This window comes from Camelus dromedarius, chromosome 17 (genome assembly GCF_036321535.1).
Source record: "Camelus dromedarius isolate mCamDro1 chromosome 17, mCamDro1.pat, whole genome shotgun sequence".
In the NCBI taxonomy this organism is placed as follows: Eukaryota; Metazoa; Chordata; class Mammalia; order Artiodactyla; family Camelidae; genus Camelus; species Camelus dromedarius.
The window spans coordinates 42,338,730-42,360,109 of NC_087452.1; the positions used below are offsets into that span (position 1 = coordinate 42,338,730).

Here is a 21,380-nt window from a genome sequence, read left to right on the forward strand (position 1 = left end):
AGCAAAGTAGCATAGAACTGGTTACCACTAAATAAACTGTATCTACCTTGCTGGGCTAGCACACATGCCCCCCCGAGCTTTTGTGGTATATATAACATCTGATAGTCAAAGAAAGGGAAGAAATTTGCTTGGCTTCTTACATGTGTCTATTACGTAACAAAAAAATGTAAATCAATAACGAATTCCTAAAGATCAGAGCACTATATTGGATATTGAATCATTGAATCATACTGATGCTTACAACAGACTTCTGAACAGATTTGATCAAATGCATCTATGTACACAGCAGATGACAACCAGGAGTTCTTTTGGAATTATACTCAAAGATCATGACCAAAATAAAGCATTAAATTGTGGTGTTTCAGTTGAATTGCTGTTTCTGTATTTGAAATGAATGGTCAGACATAGCCACATATTTTTGTTCCACTTGTGTAATAATCATGCTGTTTTGTCATGGGGTGTTGAAGTATTGATTCATTTTGGAAAAAGCAGTGTTGATTAACTGTGAACCCAGTTGGATGGTTGTGTGTAGATTCTTAGTCAATGCAAATTACCTGAACACTTTGGACTTTGAAATTCTGAAAGATCAGAATTACAGTTGGTTAGGTTCTAGGGACTAGTCATTTAATGTCACCTGACTCAGTACTTAATGCTCCAGTGCTATTAGCTGAATGTGGACAAGTTTAGAGTTACATTTAATTTAGTCAGCTGTTAGTCTGTGGTCAATTTTTTTTCTTTATTATTTTTTACAATCTTCATAAGGGATAACATTATGAACTCTTTATTCAATTTCTTTTAATTATAAGTAGTTTTTCATATTAACAAGATACAGAGGCTATTTCATTTAGTTGTTTTTTTTCTCTTCCAGTTAGAGTGGTGAAAGAAAAAAAAAAAGAAATTCTTTGCATTGAGCACAGAATTATAACCCAAATCTTTTCAAAAGCAATACACTGTCACTTTAAACTACATCCGTAATAAAGTAAACATTTCTTCCTGCCTTGCAGAAACTAACATTCAGAATGAAAAGAATGGATGAAAGTCTGCTTTTTAGCTGACCTCCATTTCTGTTTAAGCATACTTGCTTATTTTTGCCTTGGTGTAGTGAGCTCTCTTGGTTGTATGTTGATTGCATTCTCCAAGTGGTCAGACATACATGAACCTGTTCAAATAAAAACATTGCCAGGGTTATTTCTGCTTTCTTTCCACCTGAAGCATGTGGCTGCCCCAAACTCCGCATTTGAGCTTGAGTGGTCCACAGCTGCTTGCTGTAGTGAAGGTGCTGCTGTGCTCTTAACTGATTGTTCTTTGCTCGGTTGTTCTGATAGACAGCCCTCTGTTCAGTGATTAACTCTCCATGTACTTTCTCCTTTACCAGGAAGATTCGGAAAGGGCCAGGTATTCCCACCGGTCCAGTCATCGTCGTCCTTATCTGGTTTGTAATAACCTACAAACTTGCCTCTAGTACTTTTCCTCATCACCTGTAGTCACCCACAGGCCTTTACTATGTTTGTTTTTATTTTTATCAGGGAGTTGAGGATACATTGTCCATTCGAAGTTTTGGCAGTCACAGGGTTGGTATTTTAAGTTATTTACACCTCGATTTCAAATGTTGTATGTATTGATCTTTCTGCAACACATTGGCTGAGCAGTGTGACAACGTATATATCTCTGCCTTTTTTTAAAAAATACAAAGTAGTGACAAAGTCCTTTCATTGGAAAGTGATGCTGTCTCTCAAATTATGGCTAAAAATAAATCAGTTCTAAAATCATTGTAATTTTCATCTATTAACATATATATTTACTCTTTTTCTATAAAAAGACCTTTGATTTTGGAAAATCATCACAAAATAATAAGGTTGATTTTACAGAATAACATCTGCGTGGTTCTAACTTTCAGATTTTTCCTACTTTCATATTTTTTAAAATGACAATTTATTAAATAAATAAACTTTATTATTTTGGGGTTTGAGTGACTGATTATAGTTTTATGACATGGAGAAACTGAGCTGCTGATTTTAAAAATGCCTGTCTTGTCATATTTATAGAAATTATCATGCTTCAACATTTTGATTGACATTTTGTAGTATGTCCCAGATTTTTAGCATACATTGTTGTAGATCAAGATTAATGAGAAGTTGCTTATTAAAGTCTTGTTTGTTGTGCCAAGACACTGATCTCTCTCTTCTTGAGGAATTGTGCTTTAGACCTTAAAACAGTACTTTTAATTTGCACATTGATAATATTGTTTATATATTTACATCTAGATTTTTCATCGGTGAAATTATCTTTCTTGTGAAGGTCAATATTTGTTAATTTTTCCGAAGTCTACTTGTTTCTTCCTATCCTATATAGTATATGAAAATACACTACAATAAACTGAGTGTGTTCTGATGTACTAGTTATTGATGTGCTTGTGTTCTTAAATAGTCTTTTGCTCTGGTTACATTTCTTATTGGTGAATGTAATCTACTGTCTTTTTAGAGTAAGTTAGTAAACTCGTTCTTGAATCATAAATATGTCGACTAATTATAAAAGTATAGATTTATAAGAATATTAAAAATCCTTTATGGAAATCTAATCAGTAGTTTAAGAATAATTTTTCAGGAGAAAAACTTTAAGTAATGGATTTGTCACGCTTCTCCCTGGAGATGTTTTGGTTTTTTCTCTTTAAGTACTTTGAAAAGAATTATACAGGGTGTTAGTCAAACAAAGCTTGAAAGTTGAGTCTTGAGGGCTTTGACAATAATCCCATCTCCCCTCTTTTTAAAAATGTATGGCTTTTCCCTTTACTTTTCATTGCAGTGTTCATAGTGTGATATTTCAGACAGTTGTTATCAAGCTGGTTATTTGTAAATTTGTGTGGGAAACTTGATTATATATTACTTAACCTGATGGTATAGCCATCCAAGTTCAACCTTTTTTTGGAGCCTTTAAAACAAATCTGCAAACAAACAAAAAAGAAATCTGAAATTGAATAAATAAGGAATTATTTACCCAGTGTATCTATAAAGTAATGAGGTTGATTTTCCTTTTATGTAAATTATATCATTAAATAAATTTAAGGTATAACTAGAACTCTCACCGTATTTTATTTCATTATGATGATTATGAAAATTTGCTATTATGGGTAAAAGAGTAAAGCTCCTAATATTAAAAAAAATCAGTATGTGAACTTAAAGATTAATAAAAATTTTACACTGTAGAGGAGACATTTGTACTTTACTGTGTCTGAGTGTACGTTTAGCACACTTTAAATATTTAGACACCTGGAAATAAATCTGAAAGCTCACAATAACATTGCTTAAAAGAAATTTAATTGAGATATGTTTTTTCTTTTTTTCTTTCAATTAAATAATACTGGGAGTTCTAAGTTTTCGTCAGATTATTTACTTTTTAAAATAACTTTACCATCTACATTAAACTGAATAAGTTGACAGCTTTTGTTCTCTGTAAAAACAAATGTGATGGCTTAAAACACTCACCTAAATTTTATTGGTGTTTGCTGTATTATTTGGGGGTTTTGGTATTTTTCTGCCAGTTTATATTTTTAAACTTATGAGCTGTATATTTAAACGTCTAACACTTCCGGACCTTGTATTTGGTATATGAAGTTTAATAGTACCTGGATATGAAACAGGTGTATTTATGGTTTTATGCCACGTTCCTAGGACTTTGATCTTTCCTTTTGTGAGATTAACTTTCAGGTACTACTTTCTTTAAAGGTATCCTGCCAGAAGCTATTTGGGCTGGAGATGGTATCAGTGCTATAGAGAATCTGTATAAAAATAAAGAGAGCAAAGATAGTTCAAGATTGTGAATGGCAGATTTGGGGAAGGAAAATTAAATCAAAACCATGAGTTTAGAATGGAGAGAATCTGTTTCTTTTAAAAAAAAAAATCTGCCATTAAAAAAAAAAATCTTATAAATGCTTGGTCACTACTTTATATAATGAAATACAAGAAGACTATAAGGTAGAGGTCCAAAATTAGAAAATGAGGTGATCTTGCATCAGAGCAGTAGGGATACACTGCAGTTTTTCACTGGTGGGGTTTTTTTCTATTGTTTATATCAGTTCCTATTTATGTATCAATGGCCTTAGTATAATTTTAATGAATTTAATTTTAATACGCTTGCCGGCTTTGTGTTTTGTCATTCACTACTGTTTAATTCCATGGACGAACCCATCAAAGGACATAACTGGGACACACTGGAGCAGAGCCAGTACACCCAAAAGGAAAGACATCATGGTGTGTAGCCCAGAAAGATGTGCAACTTTGGTATTGTGCATTCACTGTTGACTCACAGAGTTCTGGGGGCTTGAGTAATAGGTACATTATAACAGAAATTAGCACTTTGAATTTTGTTTCCATAATCTGTTTTTGCACTTTTAACAAATTTTATTTCCAAATGAAAACTTTGAGGCATCTTTTTCTGAGAGTTAAACATTGTTTTTAATAGATTATAGCAGCAAACTTCTAAATGTTTTGGTTAGCTGGAGCCTCTGATGTTTTCAGTTCTCCCTCCTTTGATGAATCATTTGTTTTTAAACAACAGAAATACTAACTGGTGTGTGTTAGGGGGATTCTTTTTGTTTATCCAGTTGTTCTAGTAGCAATTGGGGCGTCCAAATAATGGATTTCCCTACCAGATTCAGCAAATTTTTTTAACCAGCTGAGCTCTGCATTGTATTTGGAAAAGGAAAATCAAAATAGCTCCATTTCAGTACAGCTTGTTAAATCCTGTGCCTTTGCAAAATGCCCTTGGTATTAAGAGAGGATGAGAAGAAATAAGACATTACCATTCTCTTCAGTGAACTTATTTCATGCAAGAATGTGTGGCTTGAATAATACATGTTTTGGTCTTTTTTTTTTTAAAGGATATTTTGTTAACTGAAGAAAGATGAAAGTGAAATTTCTATAGAGAAAGAACTTTATTTTCAGGGAAATGTCATTCAACACGGTGACATTTTACCATTGCACATTATTTACGACCAAATGCATACCTTTAGGCACTTTATAAAATTTGGATAAACAAGATTTTTTTATACATGTAGTAACACTCTTTATTGCTTGCCTTTTACTTATAGAATATATTTTGGAGGGTTTCTGCAATAACTGGGCTATTAAAATAGTGCTGGGTTTTTAATAGTTTTTTTTTTAATTTTTACTTTTTCTCCTCTTTATATTTCTGGTTTTGGAAATACAATCAACTTCCACCTTTTTCTGAAATCCAGTATGATGCTGTCAAGGATAGATCATCAAGATTTTCATCATTAGTATGTAATGCATGTCTTTGTGTTAAGTGTAGAGTTTTACTTTGTAAACACCTGATGATGTTAGTCGTAGATTAAGACTAACTCTTTCACAGATTTGATGGTGAAATGTGTGACTAATAAAGCAGAATCTGTTGTTCTGCATTTGTAGCACAACTTAACATTTGAATAATTTTTCTCTTAGAATTTCAGGATCATATAAAAATTTTTTGCTTCTCTATTCAGGACTAAGACTGGTAGTAATCTCTTTTCTTAAAATGATGAGCTACCCAGCTGACACATACTCATTGCCCTGGAAGCCCCGCTTGTAGCAGTGTTTTGATACACACTGAACTACGACAGTGCAGGCCCTACTGTGTTTCATGTCCTGGGTCACAGGATAGCAAGTGTGAAGTTGCTAAACAGAAAGCATCCAGCAGTGACAAATGACATCTGAAACATCACTTATGTCCACTCATTTTTTTTCTTGGTTTGTTTTTTATGGTGCATCATTTTGGCCAAGGAAGTTTAGTTAAAACATGTTTTTTGGGGGTTAGTATGTCAATAGAATGCCTGAGTTTCTAGACCATAGAGACAGCCCTTAAATGTCCAGGATAATGTATAAAAGAAAGCATGTGCATTTTCAACAAGGAAAGTAAGCTTATAATCATTGATTCAGGATCTAGGTGTGCATGTCAGATGATTTGCCTAGAGCAGTCTGTTGATAGGTAGGACACTTCTGGCCACACTGCCTCATTTTGGCGAGCATACCTAGATTGGATTTCTTGTCTACCCTTGACCTGTTGAGTAGTGTTGCTGTCCTGTATCCCCTCACATACATTTGGCTCTGTACTGCTTGGAGAAGTTATGTATTGAGACAGTGCTTTCTTCAAAGGACTTGCATGTCAGGTTACTGTCTAATAATGCTGCTGCTGCTGCTCAGGGCAGTGTGTACCATGTTGGCTGTTTCCCTCTGAGCAGCACTTGCTGTGGGACCACTAACTTGGGCTAAGAGTACTGTCTCGGGCAGTTCAGTGTTACATTCTTTGTTCTCTCAGTCTTGTTTTGGTTGATGCAAAGGATGGCTTTTTGGCCTTTAGGTAAGGAAGACTGTGGAAGAAAGTGGACTCTCTTGTCCCCCATAAAGAAGATAGACTCAAATGAGGTGTAGGGTGAAGGTTCCCACAAATATTCCGCCTGGGTCAGAGTCCTAATTTAAGTTTTCTAGTTGACTAGACCCTGAGCTGGATGCCATGGGGAGGTGGAGGGGAATGCAGGTGTGTAGAGAGGCTGTGTATCTTAGCCAGCCAGGTGCAGTGAGTCACTTACTAACAGATGGAAATAGAGTGCATGTAGACTACTCTCTATCTCACACGGACCTTTCTGTGTATGATTTTAAGATGATCTTGATTAAATTACGTTTAAAATTTCACTGTATGGTCATTAAAGTTAACTTCAGCTATTTACTTCCAGAATCATTCTTACAGTCACTCTTATGGAATGAAGAAGAGATCTTCTGGTTCTCATAAAGACCCACTGGTTAGTTCTGTTGTGTCTCATCACTGTATCACGTGTGGCTGTAAAATTCACTGATTACTTTTAGGGAACTTAAGAATTATGATTGTGTTGGTGTGCTTCTAAGACATTATTGAAACTTGATAATACACTGAAACACGATTTATGAGAAAGTTATTTAAAAATAATTTCGTTTTTATTTACAAGATTTGATATCAAGTTAATATATGCTAATCCCAGTGGCTAGAATTAGGAAAGTGTCACATGATCTTTGTTAACAACGTATTTTTATTTATGAACTGTCCTTTGGAGGAATATGCCTTCAGAATAGGTTTAGTAGGATTCTTATCCTTATTTTAGAAATTTGAATTGATTTAATTTTGATATTATAGGCAGTATCAAACTCACATATAGGTTTCATTCCGAATGTTTGTTTATAGATCGAATTTTGGGAACTTGAAATTAATTTTCTAGTACAAACAATGAAGTATGTGATGGCAGAGTTCCCATGCTGTCTTGCAGAAAACTCTTTAACTTATAATTAAACTGCAGAACTAATAGTGCTCTTCATTCTGGCAGACCTTGCTGAACAACATTTCTGTGGAGGGAAAAATGCGTAGAATGCCCATTTGGGATGCTGGGAACACCTCTTTCCTGTTAGGTTGCTACAGCAGTGACAGGTTACGTGCAGCCCCAAGCTCCCTGCTCACTTACGGTTCCTGTGAGAGGGGCTCTGACCATCGCTGAGGTGGAGAGAGGGCTGGGGGTCTTCGGCTGGTAGAAGTGAAGAAGGGGGAAAGGATGAATGGAGAGGACATTAGTGAGAGGTCCTGGAGGGGGAAGTATTGGGAGCTCTGGGGAGAGGTGAGTCACAGTGCCTCGTGGAGGGTGTGGTGCAGAAAGGCAGGGCCAGGAGTGGCAGGGGTGGGGTGGGAGTGGGGATGTTCTGGTTCGATAGTGTCAGCAGTGGAGGAGCAGTCTCTCAGTGAGGGATTGTCTGAATTTCCTTAACCTGGAGTAAAAAGATGGCTGGAATTTTGTAGATGATTTTTCCCCCACAAGCAATCCCAATATATAAAATTGTTTTTGATGTGGTGAAGATGAACCTGCCATGGATGTTTTTGACCAAACCATATTTAGTGCATGCTTATACTCTCTCTTTGGTAATTTAATTTGATCAGTTTATGTTGATAAAGAGTGGAATTAGGAGGAGTTTAGAAAAAAAGAACCATTTAATAATTTCTGTGGCATTGCCAAATGTACTATAAAAATGACAATTATTCATTTTTCCTGGACTTTTCTAGGTCATTTCTAAGTATGACATGAGAATAAATCCCTTACTATTTCCATTCCATGTTGTTTGAGGTTTTATACTCTTGGTTTTAAAGTAAAAAAATTGGTAATGACTTGGCTTGAAAACAGTTCACCTTTAATATTAGTCTTTTTAGAGAGACTTGAAATAGTTGTTATTTTGATTTTTACTTAATATGATTCAATGCTTTAAAGTCATTGTTTTGGAGGAGAAGGCTTTTGGCAATATCAGATTTTGACTTTGTGTGCTGTTAGGTTAACAACATTTAATCTAAGAAAACTGTGTTTAATTTTGCTTTTTACAGAGTGGCCTCTACTTTGACCAGAGAAACTATAGCAGTCTTAGAAACTATAGCAGCAAACCCACCTCTGCCTACTATACTCGGGTTTGTCGCAAGTTTTTTGGCTTTGTTGTTTTATCCAACATTAACACATTTCTAATCCCCTATTTTGCATTCTGACTAGTTAGAACTAATCTGTGAATGGCTGTGTTTATACTAGTTTGTGATAACTGAATTCATATAGTCTGTGTGAGTTTATCTGTAAAGATGAGAACTATTGAATCACCACCATGTTTATAAATGAGTACTTTTTTCCAATTTTTTTAATAAAAATATTTAACATACAAAAAACTTCAAAGAACTGTATAGTAACCATCCACGTACCTACTACTCACATTCTACCATTAGCATTTTACTGTATTTTCTTTATCATATAATTACCTATCTGTCCCTCTCTTCATCCATCAGTCCATCTTTTTTGGGGAGGTGCATTTCAGAATAAGTTGTAGGTATTCATACACATCACAGTGTATGCCCTTTTAATAAAAACTTGCATGTAAAAATTTATAAATGGGATGAGAAGAATGTAATTATTTGTGTAATGTTAGAATCTCTTGTTTTTACAAGACATTTGGCACACCATACATTTAAAAAATATTAAATATATGGCACACAGTACATTTAAAATAATTCACTTGTCAAAACCTACACACATAACTTATATACTCTTATTCTCCATGTCTAACTGGGCTTGGTAAAAAAAGAAGTGAAAATTGTGTCTTCAGATGACATCAGGAAAAAGATTTATTTTGAAAAAATGCCATGCCTTGTTATTGTGTGGACTCGTGATCAGTACAATTTACCTGACTAAACTAAGGCACTTTGTCTATGGTTTGTTTTTGAAATACAGATTTTTGGTCTATCTGGGAAAGTATCTTTAGCAGTAACTCAGAGCTCATTTCCCCAATAATCATTGTAAGTCACAGGAGCTGCTGGGGACTGGGATGTGGCCACTGTTTGCCACACTCCCTGAGCCATGGCCCCTTTGTCCCGAGTGTTTTCTCAGATGGCCATCCCATCTCCTACTATTAATCCTCAAAGACTAGTAGGACTTAAACACATTTTTTGAAAACTCTTTCAGGTGTTTTTCTTTCTTATCCCTTAGAATTGGTATTCAAAGGATGTCTAACAATTTTTTTCTCACTTTATGTGTCATTTAACTACCTTAAATACTTGGGAAATGCTAATGAATTATGGAGTATAAAATAAATGTAGGTCTTCTGCTCTTATGATGGTGAGACCAGTTCTCCTTTTTTTTTTTTTTTTTTTTTTTTTTTTTGGCTTAATTTGCTTTCTTTTTGTTTCTTAGCAGTCTTCTTCCCTGTACAGCGACCCTCTGGCGACATCTAAGATTAATAGGGTTAGTACTTTCTGAGGAGTGTGTTGCATTCAGAGCTACCAGTTGCTTTTCTTTGGGTTAAATCATGCACTTTTTCCATAGGCCTCCCCTATTGCAAATTCTGGTCTGCTGAGAAGTGCCAGTCTGGTTTGTATTCTCCTCTTCCAACGTGTGTACCCCTGGTGGGGCCATTGTCATGGTGCTGACTCTGCCTTGACATCTTTCCTCCCAAACAGTCAAGGACACATGGCTTTAGTGCTATGTGTACTGCAGAATGTGTTGCCTGTGCTGCAAATACAAAACTTTAGGGTGGCAAAACTAAGCATATTCTCTTCGCAGTGGTAGATACTGCTGGCTGTTGGGAGGCCCTTGCTTAGAACTGACTTCCTATAGAGGAGCTATTTTTGCATGGATTCCACTACACTTGCGTACTTTTGTGAGATGGCTGCCCATGCATGGGACGTCCCAGTTTTTAGAGGGACAGCTGTGGCTTCGGCCATGTTAATTCTAAGTTCTGATGAAGCTAGCTGGCTAGAAAGCAAAAACAATAGCTCTGTGTCATGTGCGAGTTGTGAGTTGGTTGCTTTTAAGCTGTTTGTTGTGTTGTGGCCTGTTGTAGTATAATGGAAACCTGAGGGTTTGTACTTAATTTTGTCGTGACAGTGGGCAGAATGCTTTCTGTACTTCACTTTCTTTTCTGTTCTGTTTCCTCTTTTAGAGAATAAATTCATAAATGTTAGTTCTCCTAATGTGATAACATGATGATGAAAGGAAATGCTGTAACCAATAGTGCTTTTTAAATGAAATATGAGCTTGAAGTTTTAATGAGACTGATGCAGGAATTTATGCATATATAAATGAGTGTTATCAACCTTGGGAGGCTGTACACTTACACCATTCTTCAAAACTTTTTTTGGAACTGAGTAGTGCAAAGAAGTTTTCAAAATAACTTCGATGCTGGATTGATAAATGGTATTTCCTTTGTTCTTTAGGTATCATTGTATGATGGTGGATTATATAACCCTTACGGTTCTCGCACTGTAAGTCTAACCAGGGGAGGTGGTGAGGAGGGTGATGTGTAGGTGGGCACAGTTTCCTAACAAAGAAAAAGCCATTTGATCTGACCTGTAATTACTCTACAAACTGTGACCCATCAGCTTGCCAATTGTGACTCTCACCCAAGCTGTGAGAAAGCACCTGCTGGAAGTCCAGTCTTAAAGTGTGAGGGCAACATAAGCAGAGAAACCTCTTCTCTTGCTCATTAGTCCTCAGGCAGGGGATGAAAATAGTGCTTCTTGGGCATCCCCTTTCTCCCCTCTCCCTCCTGCCATGGGCTAGTGGACTTTGAGGGTGGGGGTGAGGCAGAGTTCCAGGACAAGAAGTAACAGTTACCTTCACCTGGGAGCCAAGGTAAGTTAGGTCAGGGTCACTAGTGTATTCCCAGCTGGGCAAGGAGCTGATCATTATTGTAAAACTGTTCTTCTGGGAAACTTTATAGCCGTCTGAATACAGTTATTACTCATCAAGAACAAGTTCAGCCCGAAGCAGTCCTGTGGTGAGCTGTCTCATCTCTTTGCATGATTTATAGACACTTTTGGTTGTTTCATTAATCTGTACTCACAGTTTAGACCACTGAGGATGTGGTGTTTCACTCTTTTGTGCATGGTTAATGTTTTCCTTCAGTACACAAACTCAGGTACTAATTTATCCTAATTGGTAGTTTCTGTGTGAAGATAACGTAGCATGTAATTTCTTTAATGAGCCTGGAACCAGTGCCATTAGAATTTTTAAAAAATTTATATGTGTCATTTGTGTGGAACTTCTTGTCTGTACAGTGGTGGTAATTCAGGGTATGAGTTGGCTGCCCTGTCCTTTCCCTTTCTCCTTTTCTCCTTTTCTTCTCTGCTTCCTACGTTGAACCATTTCACTTGCTTGCCAGTGTTTCAGGCAGTGGAGTGGAAGGAGAAGAAATAAAACAAGTTGACTTTAACAAATTGTTGCCTAAAAAACAAAACTGGGACCATTTTAATCACCCAATTTTTCTGAAGTATTAAAACTTTTTTTAATTTATGAAAATAGTATTAGCTTAAGGAAAGTGCAAGGTAAAAATCCTCTAACACTTTCCCCCTATTTCCATTCCCCAAATGTGACCTCCATTCTTGTATATCCTTTCAGAGGTATTTTATGTATATACGAGTATCCTGTATTTGAACAGTATGTTAATAATTCATACACATAATGGTCCTCAACTTGTTTTCTTTACTCAATGTATCTTTTCAAATCAGTACATAAAGATTTATTTCATTTTTTTGACATTTAAAAGATTTACAAAAGAAATAATAATAAATAAAGGATTTTAAAAAGTAAACCATGTCCCATAATGAATGCCTCTTGGAGATAATTTTATGTCAGCACAGTTGTGTGTTTTTTTTTTAAATGGCAGTGTATCATTCCATTACTGTGTAGGCTGTACACTTGAAAAATAACTCCCTTCGTGATGGACATTTAGGTTGTCAGATTTTTTTCTACTACAGACACTTTGTACAATGAACATGCTTATATAAGTATACTTTTGTGTACTTATATGAGTAGATCTGCAAGGTAACTTGCTAATCATGAACTGATGGAGATAAAAGAGTATATACATTTTAATTAGTATATATGTATGTGTGTGTGTATATATATATATATATATATATATATATATATATATATGGAGAGAGAGAGAGAGCGAGCCATATTACCCACCAAAAAGACTATATTTACATTTTCAGTAACAGATGATGACTTTAGGAACAACCTTGTTATTCTTGACAGTGTCAAAATTGGAGAAATTATTAAGCAGTTTCTTAATGGTCAGCATAGGTTACTTCGTGGAATGGGATAGGTGAGCTGTGTGGACTTTCTTTTACATATATGTTTGGCCCAGTTCTCCTGCTATTTCCAAGGGGCATTTATCAAGAATTCCACTCTTATAGTTAATGAAAAATTATTACAGGGACGTTTAAGGAGATAAAGGCTTTTTTTACATAGATAGAAAGTTTACTTTAACCCACCTGGGAATAAAATTCCACTTGGCATTTTTAATGTTCCAACTGTGATGGTCCCTTGCAAACAAAATTATAGTAATATTTTCAATCAAGTATAGAATCTTGTCCTTGTGTGCTGGGCTCAGAGTTATTATCCTAGTGATGCCAGAATGGTTTCTTAGTGATGTCAGAATGGAGGTAACCTACACATACTGAAAATGAGTCTTCCACTGCTGGTGAAACAGGAGGAACACTGTAGGGTGTTGTTAGAAATGTCTCCACCTGTTGCATAGGAATAAAGAAAGGAAAATATGAATCATCGTTTCAGTGTCCTTGCTGGTAGGAAATTCTGTCTTTGACTTATATTATTTCACTTAGGAAGATTCTTTTATTTTCTCTCTCAAACTAAAACATTAAATGCATTTATTGACCCTGATAGGATCCCAGAGGGCCTAGAGGTTTAAAAAGCATAAAGTCCCTCGCTGGTTTTAGCTAGTATACTTGTGCTCCCCCCTCTTTTTCCTTTAATTTAACTTAAATAAAAGATAAATTACTGTTTTATTCTTTGTACTTTTTGAAAATGTCTTTTGATTTTTATTCATTCATTACGGCTTGAAACAGCTTTTTGGTTAAATGGTGCATAGCAGATGGTGCCGATTTTCATGCTCATAGAGAGTATTTGTGTGCTTCCCAAAGCCTTACTTAGTGTGCTCACAGTCAGGCAAGACCTGTAGTGAAATTGCATCCTTTTCATTATCTGCTTTTACTATCTGTAGTTTATCGACGATGACACTGCAAGCGTCGCGTCTTCTGGTCGAGCCAGTCGTGGGCGAAGGGAGAGTGTGGTGAGCGTGGTTTGCATGCAAACATGTACAATAAGTTGTAGAACTGCAGCACTGTGTGATCACATGAAGTTGGTTGAAAAATGGAATTTGCACTTGCAAAATGAGTATTATCTTCAAATTTAGTTTATATGAATAATTTGCCTTCAGAAATGTATTCCTGAGAATGTATATTCTCCATGGGCTATGTAAGCTTTCCTGGTAACACGTCTTATATGCTAGTTGTTGTGTACTTAAGATTTTCACTTTTTATTCTTTGTTGCTGTTTTATGCATGTGCATGTGTGTGTACAATTCACCAAAATTTTTTTTCTCAAGCAAAATTAATGTTTCCACATTGTTTAAAACTCATTACTATGGATTACAAATAATGCTGCCATTTATTAGTTGTTTTCCTCACTGTGTATTTAAATTTAACCATTTTATACATCTTTTAAGGCGTGTGAATTTTTTAAGAGTTGCTGATGGCACAATTTAAAATTTTCTCATTAGAATTCAATTGTAGAGGTAATAAATACCTATGTTAGAATACAGATTATATAATTTCAGGTTATTCTTTTGATGAAGCAAGAAATTTCATAGAGAGCTGATGACATTTTTGCTATACTTAAAAACTGATTAAAAAATTACATTGGTGAGGATGGTATGTCAGCTTAGAGTGAGAAAAAAAAGCCCAATAAATAAGAGGTTATAATTCCTTTAACAAAAATAGAAAGTCATTTAGTACAAGCCATGTTTTATGAAAGATTGTAAACCCAAAGTTTTCATGAAGAGGAACACCAAGAGTTTGCGAGCTTCATTGCCAGAAATTCAGTGATCTAATTAAGACAGTTGTGGTCCAGCCACATATGGCAAGCCAGTTAATGCTCATACTCACAGCTGAGGAGAAGAGAAGTCCACGACACCTGAGGGCTCCTCGGAAAGTGCTGGAGTGAAAAGGGCAGGGGCTCTGAAATAATGATGCCTCGGATCTGAACCATTTCTACAACCTCTTAGTTGTGTTAATAACGATTTCTTTATTTGTACAACGAGGATGTAATGACTGTCTTTGTGGGTAAGCTTAATATATGGATTAAATAACTATTAAAATTCTGACAGTGGGTACCCATATATTATTAGATAGATATAAATCAAAGTTGTATTACTGTTACTGTGAACAAACATACCATTGCTTAATCATATCAGCTTTTAGCAAAATTCTTATTTCTAAGCCCTAAAGAAGACATCTCTGTGGATGGGCTTCCAGACTCCTTTCTGGAAGGGAAGAGTTTTTGAGCAAGGTAGTTAGAGTTGAGGTAAGGAATAGCTGATGAATGAGATTTTTAAAAAATCATTATTTATTAATTCAACAAATGTTTATGGAGGGAGTACCTATTCTATATTTAGTGCTGGGAATAATGTGGTAAGCCACACAGACCAGATTTCGGACTTCATGGGGCTTATATCCTTGTGAAGGAAATAGAAAATAAACTGGTAAAGAAAGGGACAAAAAGAGAGAACCCAGGAAAGGAAAAGAGAAAGAAGAGGACAAGCAGGTGATATGATAGAGGACACTGAGTGGTGTGTGTCTGGTGTGTCCCTTTGCATGGGGTGATCAGAGGAGGCTTCTCCAAGCGAGGTGACCTTTGAGCTGACACTTGAAGAGCTGGGAGAAGAGCTTCCGAGGTCAGTACCCGAGTCTAAGGCTGGAAGAGGCTAGGTGTGTCTGGGGAACCAGAAAGAGGCCAGTGTAGTTCTTTTGTTATTTTGTTCTGCAATTCCTGATCTTGAGGAATTTGAAAAAGAGAGAACTGGGTAAATTGGGTAAAAAGTGCAGTAAATACTATGCAGATAGTTCTGCATTCAGGATATATGTGCTTAACCTATTGATGGCTATAATGCGTTGTAAAATTGTGAAACGTAGTAGAGGCCTTAGGTAAATGCTGTCTGTCCTAGAGCCCCTCGTGGTGAGGGCGATGCCAGTCCTCGGGCAGTAGAGGACCTTTGTAGCGCAGAACTCTAGTTAAGACGGATGATGAGAATATTTCAGGGAGCTGTGATTTCATTTAGGAACCCCTTTACATTTCTTTTTTACTTTCTTGAGAAGATAAATCGCAGCAGTTTCCTTGTTTTGTTACATGGTACTTCATCACAAACCGCTCCCTCCAAATCCCCCCCTCCATATGCCAATGTTCTTATCTTTTATTTCTCTCTTTTCTTAACTATTAAAGCATCTCATTTTTTTCTGACCGAAAGGTTTCTGCCGCTGATTATTTTAGTCGCTCCAATCGTAGGGGGAGCGTCGTTTCCGATGTGGATGACGTCAGCATCCCAGATTTGACCAGCGTGAGTGCATCGCATGGGAACTCATGTCTCAGGCTTGTGACTAACAGCTAACACAGTAGCTATTTTAAAATTAGGAACTCAGTTTAGTGCCCAGGAAATATTTATTTGAACACACTAGCATAAAATAACAGTTTTTTAAAAAAATATACATATTGATAAGTTCTGATTTTTTAAAAAACTTTCTTCTGTGGAAAATTTCCCCCATAGAACCCATCAGCAACTTCAACAGTTATCAATATTTTGCCAATTTTGTTTCATCTGTTTCTCCCTTTTCCCTCCTTTTTTCCTGAATTGTTTTAAAGCAAATCCCATTCATCACATCATTTCCCAATAAATAGTTGAGTTTTCATCTCTAATTGAGAATTTTTTCATATTTACTATACTATTATCTTACCTAATCGAATAAAAAATAATTCCTTAAAACCGTTTAATACCTAGCCCCTATTTAGATATTCCTCATCAGTCTTAAAATCCTCCCCCCTGTTTTTAGTGAATCTATAAACTTATAGGTAAATTTTGAACATTGAACAATAAAATCCACTACTTAGTAAAGTGGTGCTAATTTATAGTAACTGGGAAGAATCTGAATAGACTTTGAACTTTTGGATTATTGCGTTGTTTTGAAGACATGCTTAGGCATTGCTTTCACTTTCAGTGGGAACTGAATTTAGGGAAGTTTGTCCAGTAGTAATGCCTTGAGGCATTTACCTTAATGAAGGAACTCAAACCAGCAGGTATTTACCTGCCTGGTATATCTAACAGCTTGGCTTTCTGTCTGTGACACCTTCTCCTTGCTGCTGGCATTGGTGGTGGTTTGCCCTTGGACCAGCTCTGTCCTGATTATCAAGCACTTTGAAGCAGATGAGACAGTGTTTCTTAACAAAAAAGTTAGAAAGTTTTTTAATGAAGAAATAATTATTAATATTTAACACATCACTGATTGTATTTAAATAACTGTTTCTGAATGACTTTAATCCTAGAAAATGATTTTTAGCGTGGTTCTTAAGTCTTCCAGATTGATCTCTCTCAAAGCTGGCTGACATCTTGTGTTGGGTCAGATCAAAGAATCTGCACATGAAGTTGGAAGACTGGCTCCCAAGTCCTTCCCCTGAAATATTGCCCATTTTATTAATTTGCTTAGTAGCCTGTTTTTTTTTAAAATAGATATAAACAGTTTAATTTAATTTATTGTGTATACCTTTTCTCTTAAAACCTTTGAATTCTCTTAGCCTCTAATATGATGTCTGAATTGCTGAGTATGTCCTCCTTACATTTATTTCTTGACTATTTTAGTAACTGCACAGAAGTGAAACAGTTGACAGTTTTTAAAAAGTCTTCCCCTGCCTCTACTAATTAGATAAAACTCTTTACCCAAATAGTTATTTTGATTTATCTACATATTTTAAAATAAGTCCTACCTATTTAAGGTATATAATGTAATGATTTGATATACATATATGTATGTAAGCACTTGATATACATATATATATGTCAAATCATGCTGTACACCTTACAACATAAGCAAAAGGTTGTCTAGAGCAATGGCTGGCGAATCTGGCCAGCCCCCTGATATTTTATAGCCTATAAGCCAATGGTTTTTACATTTTTAGATGGTTATCTAAGTACCTATGTAATATTCTTAATTTTGCCTCTTGGCAAAGCCTAAAATAACATGCCAGTCGCCTCTCTAGAGCAAAAAATTTTCTCTAATATTATTTCTTTTAAAGGGTATACTATAATTCAGCTCAGTGTAGACAAATGAAAAGTGGACCTGATGTTGGTATGGTCTCTTTTCCCCTACACACACTTTTTAAAAAGATAAACTGAAAGTCTGCCTTTTTATGTGAAATACTCTGATTTAAAAATACTGACAATGAATTCAAAATTTTAAAAGGTACTTTCTGGCTTCCCCATTGTGGGTTAAATACAAGTATACAGTCTGCTAGATTATAACCTCTGAGCTAGAAGGTGCTGAAAAAAGTGCCAGGCCCTGATTTGGCAAGTCTCTGAATACAGTGTGGTTGGTCTAGCCTCTTGTCTTTTCTTCTGCGTTGTTTTCCTTTCTGTTCCATAGGTCAGGCTAGAGTAAAGGAAAAGAATGTACAGGTGCTAATTAACTTCTGTTTTACTGGTTGTTACTAACTGGACCGTTTCTGAATGGACACCAGTTTTGCTTTAGGAGATTATTGAAAGTAATTCTTCCCTTCCCTTCTGTGGTGGGGGAATGAGATATTCTGTTTTCTAGTTTTTTTTTTCCTCCAAACAGAATTTTTGAATAGCATTATCAAATCAGTATATACATATAAATTAGAAGTTAACAAAGGATTAGAATCCAGTGACTACATTGAACAAACTATGCTGTAAATATTTCATTAGATTATAATTTTATACCTTAAAAATAAAGTTTATTCAAGTGCCTTAATATAATACTTTCATCTTCTGATCACACATCATGTAAGATTTATGATACGGTTGACAAAATGCCATGTGCTGTAAGTGGCTACACATCAGATACGCATAGCTCAGTTATATCAAATCTCCAATATCCTTTGAAGAAAACATATAATTTGGAACAAAATGCAAGTCTTTATTTCTAAACAACTCTTTGAAATGATGGTATTAAAATGTATTCACAAACTAAAATGCTCCGTTTCCAAGCAAAAAGATTCAGTTTGTATCGTGCCATTTTAGTCAGGTAAGATGATCTGTCAGACTAAGTAGCCATATGCTGAAACTGAGGTCAAAGAGCCTCTAAATCAGAGAATAAGAAATATCTTTCTTTTAAGAAGAAACAGCTTCAGAGATTTGACAAGATAAATATTCTACCTTGTCTTGGTTTTTTTGGAGGGGAGCAGTTATTAAGTTCATTCATTCATTCATTCATTCAGTGGAGGTACTAGGAATTGAACCCAAGACTTCATGCATGCTTGGCATGCACTCTATCACTGAGCTATACCCTTTTAAAGAGAAACAATATAATGTCAAGAGTAAAGCATTTTCAGATGTCCCAGACATAAATAAGGCAAAGGCATTTATCACTGAAATTTGAAATTCTTGAAGCAGCAATAAAGTTTGCCATCATGTACTCTTCTTTGCACATTTAGTATGAGTATGAAATATTATGAGACTGTTAACTAATTTTCAGATCCCAGCTATCAAGGAAACCCTCTTCTTGATTGGAAAATTATCTATTTAATTATTTAAGAATGTAATGGCATAATACTTACTTGAAAGTTTTATGAGTATAGTAGGTTAGGGTCAATATTCATGAGCCAGTCCTGAAGGCTATACTAAGAAAAAAAAAAAGCCTTGTTTCTGTTTTGTTGTTGCTACTGTTGTTTTATAATTTAGTCTACTACTGTGTTGAGCCACCTTTTTTTCTTAGCAATTTGATGACAGTGTTTTTCCTATCTCAGTTTAATTTGCTTATTTTACAGAATTGTGACTACATAGCACATGCAGCTTTTGTTTTCTGACTTTTCGTATTAGTGCATATTCATTTCTTTCCATGTTATTCATGCTCAACAATTTTTTAAAAACAGCTGTAGTCACCATGTTTTGTATTAGATCCTTGACCTTATTGATCTGATAGCTGGAAGTTTATCCCCTTTTACCAACATTTCCCTCTTTTATGCCTCAGTATATTAAACATGATTATATTTTATTCCACTTAAAATCCTTTTCAGGATCTGGTGGACTCTTTGAGTCATCATTTTGAATATTAGCTTGTCATTTTTGTGTAGCTATGTAGACCTCCTGGGGCTTTTAAAAGACCAGGTTTCAACTAGCTTTTTGTCTAAGTGGAAGACTGCACATAACGGCATGAGCTGAGAAGTGGGAACTGAGGAGTCTCTGGCCAAGTCCTTGCAGCATTTTTGCTGCCTCCACAATCCCTGAAGTTTGGCACATGATCAGCTTGGGTTGCGGCAGTTGGGATCTGTCAGAAGATAGTGAAAGCAGTAGAGACAACATTGCGGTGGACTAGGTCAGTGATGCAACCTCTGAAACGTAAGATTGTTCCAAGGTGCCTGTCTGTTAAAAAATGGGTGGGTTTGGGGGTCATTCGTGTGAGAGGGGGATAAGAGACAGAATTTCAAATGGACCTGGAGGAATGTTTCTGAATGTTCTGCTCGTTTTTCTCTTTAACTCATTAGTAGAAGAGAATTGGAAGATACTCTGAGGAAAACAAGGCAATTTATTTAGATATAGTATTTCTTTCACTCTGGGGAATAAAATAGTCAATATTAGGCAATATACTTTACTAGGACAGATGTAAGGAAGATAATTCCTTTTTATGGCAATAATTGCCCATATTAAGAACTATTGTCATTGCCTGTTTGTTTTAAAACATTTCATATGTGGTTTAAAAAAAATCAAAATGAACTAAAATCAATTCCTTTTTAAGAGTATTGCAATAAGAAGTAGCAAAAAGAATTGAAAGTCTGAGATAATACTTATATTCTGATTTAGTACTTATAATAAAAGATGTTTACCGAGAGAGAAAATGAACATGTGGGTAATAAAAAAAAAAACTTTTCAAGTATGAGGAAGTTAGAGTGAAGAGATCTGAACTGAGCCAGAATTAATGATGTTCTGTGTTTTAATAATTAACTGAGAAAGGTTTTCAAATCTCTTCTCTAGACTGGTCTGGGAGGGTTGGTCTAGGAGTTGGAGTCTGAGTATATTGCCATTAAGTTAAATTTCTCTGTGACCTTTTCCCCTCCAGTGGTAATTAGGATAGTATATACAGGTAAATGATGTGAAAAATTCACAAAACTGAGATCTGGATCCAGCTCTTGACATTTAGTAATTCTTCATCCTCAGCAAGTTCTTTCACCTCTGAATTTCTCTTTCCTCAGCTATAAGGTCAGGGTTTTAGATTAGACCTTAAGGGTACTCCCTTCTTGAAACACCAGCTAAAACAACTGTAAGGCCTATCAGTAGAAGATAAGATAGCTCAATTATGGTATGTCCAGGTATAGGATACTATGCAGCTATTTAAAATAAATGAGGCGAGTCTATAGTACAGTTGGGGTATAATTCACTTATTCATTCATCCAGCACGTTTTGAGTCCTTCTATATGCCTGGTGCTATTCTTGGTAGTATACAGGAAAGAGCATACAGACATAGAGCTTACATTCAAGAGAGAGATCAGACAGTAAATAGATTAATATCTTGGGGTCAGGGAATGATAAATGCCACAAAGAAAATAAAGTACTTTCTCTGATCTCTATAACTTGGTAAGGGGAAAAAGAAGATACAGAATGTATTTGGGACACTCCTGTTAGAGTTTTTTAAAGAATTCTTGGAGGGAGAATTGGAGGTCAGGGTATGGTACAGTAGGGAGAGAGGCTGACTTTGCATACCCCTTTGTGCTGTTTGTTGTTTTTTGTTTTCCTTTTTGCTATGGGTGCATATATTACTTAA

The 21,380-nt window shown here is 35.6% G+C and overlaps 1 protein-coding gene across 20 annotated transcripts in view; it reads left to right on the forward strand.

Annotated features, from left to right (window-relative positions):
• The window catches only part of LRRFIP2 (LRR binding FLII interacting protein 2), a 99,548-nt gene that overhangs the window by 42,086 nt on the left and 36,082 nt on the right, over window positions 1-21,380 (forward strand). For 9 of the 20 annotated variants that reach the window (XM_031469910.2, XM_031469916.2, XM_031469920.2 and 6 more), the window contains exons 5-16: window positions 1,376-1,432; window positions 1,527-1,571; window positions 4,191-4,247; window positions 5,234-5,275; window positions 6,725-6,790; window positions 8,383-8,463; window positions 9,728-9,778; window positions 9,860-9,904; window positions 10,750-10,797; window positions 11,256-11,312; window positions 13,563-13,631; window positions 15,863-15,952. The exons of 6 other annotated variants lie outside the window; for them this stretch is intronic. In XM_031469910.2, coding sequence (XP_031325770.1) covers window positions 1,376-1,432; window positions 1,527-1,571; window positions 4,191-4,247; window positions 5,234-5,275; window positions 6,725-6,790; window positions 8,383-8,463; window positions 9,728-9,778; window positions 9,860-9,904; window positions 10,750-10,797; window positions 11,256-11,312; window positions 13,563-13,631; window positions 15,863-15,952 — 708 coding nt within the window. The remainder of the gene's footprint in view (window positions 1-1,375; window positions 1,433-1,526; window positions 1,572-4,190; window positions 4,248-5,233; window positions 5,276-6,724; window positions 6,791-8,382; window positions 8,464-9,727; window positions 9,779-9,859; window positions 9,905-10,749; window positions 10,798-11,255; window positions 11,313-13,562; window positions 13,632-15,862; window positions 15,953-21,380) is intronic. 5 more of the 20 variants (XM_031469913.2, XM_031469923.2, XM_031469912.2 and 2 more) reach the window with 4 other exon arrangements.